The sequence below is a fragment of the Mus caroli genome, chromosome 10 (assembly GCF_900094665.2).
Source record: "Mus caroli chromosome 10, CAROLI_EIJ_v1.1, whole genome shotgun sequence".
NCBI lineage: Eukaryota > Metazoa > Chordata > Mammalia > Rodentia > Muridae > Mus > Mus caroli.
In genome coordinates this window covers 82,429,213-82,438,130 of record NC_034579.1, presented here as the reverse complement: position 1 = coordinate 82,438,130, position 8,918 = coordinate 82,429,213, and the positions used below count along the sequence as shown (strand labels likewise).

The 8,918-nt window shown below is 40.4% G+C and overlaps 1 protein-coding gene across 7 annotated transcripts in view; it reads left to right on the top strand.

Annotated features, from left to right (window-relative positions):
- The first annotated feature begins 220 nt into the window (after window positions 1–220).
- Window positions 221–8,918, top strand: part of Mybpc1 (myosin binding protein C, slow type) — a 90,083-nt gene continuing 81,385 nt past the window's right edge. For 4 of the 7 annotated variants that reach the window (XM_021173522.1, XM_021173521.1, XM_021173519.1 and 1 more), the window contains exon 1: window positions 309–471. In XM_021173522.1, the coding sequence (XP_021029181.1) occupies window positions 447–471 (25 nt within the window). In that variant the 5' untranslated portion in view covers window positions 309–446. Of the gene's footprint in view, window positions 472–8,918 lie in introns of all 7 variants that reach the window. The other 3 variants (XM_021173524.1, XM_021173523.1, XM_029482601.1) reach the window with 2 other exon arrangements.

Sequence of the window (8,918 nt, the reverse complement as noted above, 5' to 3'; positions counted from 1 at the left end):
AAATTAAGAGAGAAGCCAGGCTCATGTAGTATGATTTTCATCTATTTATTTCATCACCCAGAAAACTCCGTGCACTGCTGAGTCGGCACACGCTTCTGTGGAACAGGCAGAGAACAGGAAAGAGCACGAGGCACAGCTGAATTTAGAAAGTTAGAGATGCTCGCATCTGCCACACGAGACGGACAGGAGAGTCCTTCCAGCAGGCGGGAGAGCGGAGCGCAGACAACAGATGTGAGAAAGGTCCCAGAGCTGTCAGGTTTCAGCATCCTTGTGCCGAAGTAGGGAGGCGCCAACATGATTGATGGTCGGAGCCTGTATAAAACCGGTCCACCTCTCAGCAGCTGCTTGTCACACTGACCCACACCATCTCTCTGCTGCCCTTGGGGTTTCTGTCAACCGCTGCTAGAGGGAGAAAACCTTTTGGAGAGTAATCTTTTGTTGTGGTCATGCCAGAACCCACTAAGAAAGAGGGTAAGAACACCTATAAATATTTTTCTTATAGTCTCTAATATTTATTTTAGTATTTATTTTTAAACAGTTGTCTGATTGTTTAAAAAAAAAGACTATAAAACAGTAGAATTACTGGGGTGCAAAGATAAAAAAATGGGTGTGAAAAGGCCAGAAGACTATATAATTAACTGAGAAATATCTGAAAAAGTTTATATAGTTATATTGATTCCAATGATTAAATGGAAGATGTATTATTCAACTTCAAAAGGTCCTTAAAATGCTTACATCAAAGATGTTAACTGCTCACGGTGAGAAGGCTGCTGCATTTTCAAGCTGACTTTTTTTTTTTTTTTAACTTTGTTTCTCTAAATTTCCACCTTGTGTTTGCAGTGTGCAGGGCTTGGAGCATGGGATGCTTTTTCAAGCACTTTATAAATTTGGTCAAGTTTTCAAATAATAAGAATCTGTGATATCATTTGTAGTTTTTCTTCTTTTTCACAGAAAGGCATTTGAAATATACAAATAAGAATTCTTCTTTGATTGTCCTTTGGGAGCCCAGCTTTGAAATGTCTTGCTGGAAAAGAAAATTTTTCTGAATATGAGTGGTAGACTGTACCTCTCCTGAGTTTTGCGACATACAATCTTAAAATATGTAGCCTTTAAGAAAATAATTAAGGATAAAAACGAAAGACAACTAAAGAGTAGTCTTCATTAGAAGAAAAAGTCTCCTTTCTATAAAAAGATCGGTATTTTAAAATTTCTGGTTAGTAATGGAAGCAAATTAGTGTTAGAGGTTATGAAAATAATGAAAATGTACATTCTCATAAATACATTAACTTTTCATGGAAGCATCTTTTATAAATATTACCTCATACTCTGGTCTCCCTTGGGATGACATAAATCTTTCATCCTTTACTAAAGACTGCAGAGGAGAGGAATACCTTTGAGTCTTGAGCCAAGTTTTTGATGAGCCAAGTTTTTGACAAGCCAAGTTTTTGATGTTTTGCTTCTTTGGAACTAATACAAACATGTAAATATTTGAATCAAATCCGTTTCACTCTTTGAATCTTTTTTTTTTTTATTTCTCCTCTGTAGCTAAAAGCATACTTGCACACACACACACAGACACACGTACACAGGCTTAGAGGTGAACATAAAAAACAATATTTAGGCTTTTCATTTTCCATCTTGAAAAGTGTTTGTTGCCGTTATTGTGAAGAACTTTGCAAGAGCTGCCGCGTGTTAAAGCTGAAGTTGAGCTACTAACCGAATTCTGAAAAGGCTTTTAAGTATTTTTTCTTTATGTAATTAGGTAGTCAGTGCTGACAGGCTGGGGCGATCAGTTACAGGTTGGCCCTCTTTAGTGGCAGGGAGCATTGATGGATGAAGTCTTTCTCCCAAAATAACCACACCAAATGCATGCATTAATATGGGAACTTAATCCCAACTCCGGGGGGAAGTGTGTGTGTGTGTGTGTGTGTGTGTGTGTGTGTGTGTGTGTGTGTGTCCAACCGCTGCGAAAGTGTCTTATTTGTAATACAAATGATTTACATGAGTATTAAATGTCCCTTTTATCTGATGGGTCACTTGGCCTGCCTCTTCAAGGCTCACTTGGATGAAACGCCTTTGATGGCTCCTAACTGAAAACAGAAGGTTACTTTAAAGCAGTCTGAATGTCATCTGTTGTTTGAAATCCCAACTGAAAACAACAAGAAAGCTCCAAGATTAATAAGTCAGGCGCTAGGCTGCGGAACCAATAAAGCAAACTCAATTACTCTGCCCGCTGGGTGAAAGGGTTGGTGTGTGTTGGCTTTGGCGACTTGATCCAAATCTATTCTGCATTTAGAGAGAATGAGGTTAGAGAGCTTAGAAAGAAGATATAATTTTTTGTACTCATATATATTTTATACATTTAAAATATAAATTCCCATGAAGACTAAAGTCTCCACGAGTTTCTTTTGCTGTCAAACTATGTTTTATAGTCTGTGTAGGAGCCCCTCCACCCAGGACAGTAATCTTATACCCATAGATTCTTTGCTTAGTTTAAATTTGGCTGGTGGGAAGTGGCGTCCCCCAAAGCATCACTGATATATTTAAAAGCCATCAAGGAAGTACAGCGATTTCCTTTTAAAATTCCCTTACCAGCAGAAATGGTTGTTAAAGGAGCTGCATCAAAGGAGCTGCATCTTTAGTTTGTCTTCGTAAGACTGTCTCCTTTAAGGACCGCTGACATTTACACCCTGAAGAACATGATAATTTCTGTGCTGCTCTGGTCTGTAGCAGCCACACACCCTGTAGATGGTTTCACAGTCAACGCTGTTGGCTTTAATTCCACTGAAGCCACCCTGTGAAGGACAGCACCAAGAATAAAACATGCCTTGCTTCACAAACTACCTGTAGACACTCCTCCAAAGGACAGCTCCTCTGGCCTTGACAAATCTTCCTTCTCCTCCACAGCTGGGTACAGTAGGCTGGGAGTCTTGATAGGATCTGGCAAAGAGACCGAGTTTTCAGCACCTAAAGGTGCAAAAGACATCTCACTTAGATGCTTCCAACCTGCTGTGGCCTAGTTCATGGAATCTGGTGTCAGTTCTTCGGGTAGTGGGTCATTCTAAGGAAGAGAAAGATGGCTGCAGCTTTGAACCCCAAGGAGAAAATCTAGTGGAAAGAATTAGTATATTTACTTTTTTGGAGCCATGAAAGTATTTTGGCTGTTTGTTTGTTTGTTTTTCGAGACAGGGTTTCTCTGTATAACCCTGGCTGTCCTGGAACTCACTCTGTAGACCAGGCTGGCCTTGAACTCAGAAATCCACCTGCCTCTGCCTCCCGAGTGCTGGGATTAAAGGCGTGCACCACCACGCCGGGCTGTATTTTGGCTATCTTAAGGACTCCTTTGTAAATGGAAAGCATGTTTTCCCCTTGGTGATGCTGGGCACCAAATCCAGGACCCTGTGCATGCTGGGAATGTGCCCTACTACGGAGCACCCTTGCCCAGAACAGGAGTAACTATTTCCCTTTTTTTTACTCTGCATTTCACCCATTGAATATGCATTTGCATAACTGTATTATTTATCCCATGGACCTATATCACAGGCTGTATTCATATAGACCCTGAGACTGTTGTGTTTTTCCAATCAGATGGTGAGAGGAGGCATTGAAAGGAAGCTTCCGTTGGTAGGCATCTCCCAGAGGGCCTTGCCAATGGATTCACTTCTGTCTTAACTATTATGTAAGCCTGACTCTACTCCATTTCAGAGAGATCTATAAGGTGACTTCTGCTCATCTTCATGGATAATTGCCCCATGGGTCCTAATATGCAAAGACAGAACCTGCCACTGAAAAATGTCTTTTTTTCCAGGCAAAAGGAAACTACCAAACTAAAATTAATAAAGTTTCAATAACCTTTCCTCTTGGGATACAATCTTTATTAGTTTAAAAATAATATGGGGTTGGTGAGGTGGCTCAGCAGACAAAGGCAATTGCAGCGGAGCTTCTCAACCATAGCTCCACCCATGAGACCTACACAGTGAAACTCCTGGAGAGAACCAGCAGCAGTTGTCCTCTAATCTCCACAACTCACAACGTCACACATGGGCACACGTGGACACACACACACACATGAACACACACACTAAATAAAATGTAATGAAAAATATACAAACAACATGACTCTTAAACACATACAAATTATTCTATCTTTGCAGCATATAATGATGAAAGAAAGGCACAAGGCCTGGTGCTTTAGAATTTGCACGGGGTTGTTGACTGTTAGATTCTATGCAATTCTCAGAGATTCTTTTCTCACACATTGGATTGAGACCTCAAGATGAACTTCACTTTTATCACGTGGTGTATCAAGTGCTGTTATATTTTGCATACTTGTGACTTTTCAGGAGAGATCAAACCTTGGGCATTGATCAAAACATCTGGTGGAGTCCTAACTTTCTTCTCTTTCATGCCAGATCTTTTCTTTAATGCTGAAGGCACAGGACAGCCCAGGGTTCTTTATGGCTGCAACAGTAAAGGTGTAGCCCCATAACTTCTGGAATCAAAGCCATGGCTTTTCAGCTGTATAGACATTCAACATTACAATCCTGGCTGTGTCTACCCAGGTCTTTTTCAGTGGGAGCAGGAGGGAACCCGGCCACAGGGATAATTTTCAGTCTGGAAGCTTGCCTCACTTTCTATACTTTTCTTTCTTGGTCCCTAGAACATCTTAATGTTCTGGGGAGTCCAAAACTCAATCTGAATCTAAAGCGGCATCCTTCACCTCTTGCCTATTTCTCGGCATGGCTCGGGGCTTAGTCATCGCCAGAAAAGGAGCCCAGTGATGGGAAGCCTCCCTCTCATATTTACTCGTTGACCTTCAGTTTCCACATTCAAGCCACTGGGTGGCTTATTTGAAGTCCCAAAATAAACTTGATTTGGAAAGATCTATAGCTATCTATCTATAGATATTATATCGTAAGATATGTATCTTAAATTATATATATTTATATAATAATGCAAATTATACATATTATATATTTTTATATAATACTGTAAATTATATAGTTAACATATAATCTTAAATTAAAGGGAAGTTAATAATTTATAAGAAGCAAGAATAGAGGAGAAAGGGGGAGGCCTTTCTTTTTCTTAGTCAAGAGCATCTGTTTTTCTTCTAACTTTGCATGATCATGTTTTTCAAACAAAAGACTCAGATGAGAAATGTAGACATTATACTGTCAGGTGTGTTGCAATAACACACGCATAGAATCCCCAAATCCAGAAGGCTGAAGTAGGAGAATGGAGACTTCAAGGCCAGCCTGGGCTACATAGTAAGATGCTATCTTAAAAAGAAGACAAAGAGACATGATCAGAATAAGTACTATAGTATTAACCACCCCCACCCCACCCCATTCAGAAAAGAGCTTGTCTCAAAACAGGAGAGTCACGGTGCAGGCTTGGGCTGTCTGCTTAAGAAGGAATATTTGAGGTAAATGTACCCTACAGGGGCTTAATGCTTGGCAGAATTCTTCTTTTTTAGTGCCTGCTTTTATGATCATCTGTACTGCACCTGTTCGGGAGATAAATAAAGGACTGGGCGATTCTTTCCTCTCGACCTCTCTAAATAAATCGCTTAGGAAAAAAAAAAAAAACACTGTAGAAAAGCAAGTGCATTCTTGCTTCTCGTCGCGTACGGCTGAAGATGCTTCCCTCTTGTTTCCGGGGAATTTCAAATAGCAGGAAAGTCAAGGGTAAGGGGATTGATTAACAGGTCCAATGTTCCCTGCTTGTCTGGCAAGCTTAAGAGAAAGAAAACTTGTCAAGTACTTAGATTTTCTTGGTGGCTTGCTTTCTTTTGGGCCTGAGTCGTGGCTCTGGCCCTCAGACATTTTCATCTTTGTTTAAGTGGTGTCTTGCTCTGTAGCTCATCTTGGCCTTGAATCTGCCGTCTTCTTCCCTCAGCCTCTCCAGGGCTGGGGTTACAGGCCAGCACCATCTTTCCCAGGTTTCAAGTATTTACTTTCAAGGTCTATAGGAACACAGTGGTTTACGGAGTTTCCTTATCAATGGCAATGTTAAAGACCATTCTCCAACGCTCAAGTTGGAATAAGCTACCCAAACTGAAGACACTTTCAAATAAGTCATCTCCTTAAAAATTGGAATGAAACAATCTTCTGCAATACTCTTGCAAATACATCTTTTAAATCTCAGGGGGAGCTATGAGAGGAAGTAGGTGTGAAATGATTGCTATCGCTTTTACAGACTTAGAAAGCATGCTTGTTCTTTTAACATAAATTATTTATGACCAATTTATTTTACAATGACAGCTTAGAGTGTTTATGGGCCTTTAAAGAAGATTTTACTATTATTAAAATTTTCTATTTTTACCAGCACACCTTCCTAATTTTCTCTATGAAACCTCTATTAAGGGACACTAAGATGACTCTTGGCCATCAGTGACTTCTGTGTTAATTCTAACTCTAAGCCGAATCTAACTTATGTGTGTTAGATAGGAGGTATCAGAGTGAAAGTCTTAGCAATAAGAAATCAACCCTGTCTCACCCTCACTCAGTGCCAGTTCTTGATACAATGAGATCTTCTTTTTCTTCCTGAAACCCTTCAGTTGGTTCAGAGTGTAGCATCCTGGGAAAACTCAATAACTTCCCAAGAAGTTAGTTAACTGAATTGTGTTATTCTGGGTTAGGTAAATTGTGAAGAATCTAGTTTTCAGTCAAGAGCCATTTCCTCAAAATTGACAGCACACCCATTAACAAAGACCGAACTATGAAGAAGGACCAAGACCTTGCCATTTAATTTCCCAGAGGCTGCAGATTATTTCATAAACAGAGAGAAGATGACCTCTGCCCCCGTTGGTTTTATTTTTTATTTTTACTTTTTTTTAACAGACAGATCCCCTAAACCAAAGTGGTGCTATTGTCTTGTCCCACTTGAATCTGCTCTGCGTACACAAGGGTCAGGCTTCAACTTCCGGAGACTGCATTTGCACGGCCACACTGATATTTTACTTTGAGTAAGCTAAGCACATACTATTCAAGTATTTCGGGCTCCTCTCCCCATCCATAAGGCAGAGCCCTTACAGTCTGTGCCTGTGATTCCAGAGGCAGCTTTTAGATCTCATAGGGGCAGGTGTGGGTGGGCTGAGTGAGTTAGCAGGGAGCAGACGAGGTTCATCCCGCCCCGTGTGTATTTCTCCCTCTAAGATGAGTTCACAAGAAGCCAACTAGAAGCTGACTCTCATTGTGCCTTTCAAGTTTAAATCCACTTTGATAAGACTTTTGCCCTTTTATGCTCCCTAAGAATCTCTTTATAGGCCAGCTTGGCACACAGATGAAATAGCTCAAGTTACATTTCATAGGTCAGATGTTAGGTCTTACGGGTTTATTTTACTCGATTTTTGACTTGATTTATTTATCTGTTCGGGCAAAACATATTTCTTCTTCAAAGTCATTCAAGCCTTCTTCAGATAGTATCAAAAACCTCCTCCTATAATTCCTCAGGCTACTCTGCTTATGGTCTTTGTCTTTTATAAAATGTCACGCCGTAGCTGATGTCTTCCTTATACTGAAAGTTGGCTTACTCATAGAACTGAACATTTCAGTTTAACATGGTTGGGACTGGAGGTCTTTATGATTGTCCTGTATATTTGGCCTATTTTCCTACATATTAAATAATATTCTTATCAAACATTACTGTGTGGTATTCATGGAACATTCTAGAAAGCTCAAATTCCTGCTGAGCCATGTACTAAGTTCATATACTTTCTACGCCTTGCTTTTCTCATCTTTAAAATGTGATTAAAATAATACCTGACTTGCAAGGTCTTTGTAAACTGGAAATAAATCAGGTAAAATGTTCAGAGCGAGATCTACCATATAGCAAGCCTGCAGGCATTGAGCCCAGAACCCTTGTCAGACATAAGGTATAAACACCTTGCATGTGACAGAAGCCTTGGTATTCCCAACAGCATTGGCTTCTTCCTCCTAACCTCTGGTTAATTTATAACATGTGACCAGATAAAAGTTGTTTTGGTTTTTTTGTTTGTTTGTTTGTTTCATTTATTGGTTTTTGAAACAGAGTCTTGCTCTGTAGTCTTGGCTAGACTGGTTGTTTCTGTGGAGCTCTGGCTGGCCTTGAACTTGGCAGTCCTCTTGCCTCTGTTTCTTGAGAGCTGGGGTTACAGGCAGGCAGTGAATGACACAATAGTTGGAGTTGGTATTATTGTGATGACCATTGTTGCCACCAGGAGTATGTGCTTATTTTACTCAAAGTGAAAAGAAAAATCTTAGTTTTTACACAGTTCAGATAAAAAAAAAGGGGTCTATACTCTAGGGTCTCTGCTGTGTTCCTATTGAAGTGTTAAAGGGTCTCCCGATGTCAGAAATAGAAGGACATCGAGCTGTTTCTTTACATGAGCTTTCCCACTTAGATGAAAATGTTATCTTGAATAGTTGAGCTGTATGTCACCAACAGCAGCTATGACTTGGGTTTGAGGAACATAGATTTCTCTAGAGCTGCCTTTAGTGGTTGACTCTGAATTTTAAAGAGATAGTCTTGACCGCACATGGACGGGATGTGCAACAAATTGAGTGCCGCTGGTTTATCGCTCTGGAATCTCATTTTTATGACCCCATTTGGCACCAGGACTCTCTTCCCTCTATTTTTAAAAAGTCTCCCAAAGTCAGCCCCAGCAGGCACTTGGGTGAAGGCCTTGAAAGGATTTATCCTGTAACCTCTGTCTATAAACAGAGTCAATAATACATTCCCCAGTGTAAGACAAAGTAGGGGATTTAAAGAGAAAAAAAACCGACTATGCGGGCTGGTGAGATGGCTCAGTGGGTAAGAGCACCCGACTGCTCTTCTGAAGGTCCAGAGTTCAAATCCCAGCAACCACATGGTGGCTCACAACCATCCGCAACAAGATCTGACTCCCTCTTCTGGAGTATCTGAAGACAGCTACA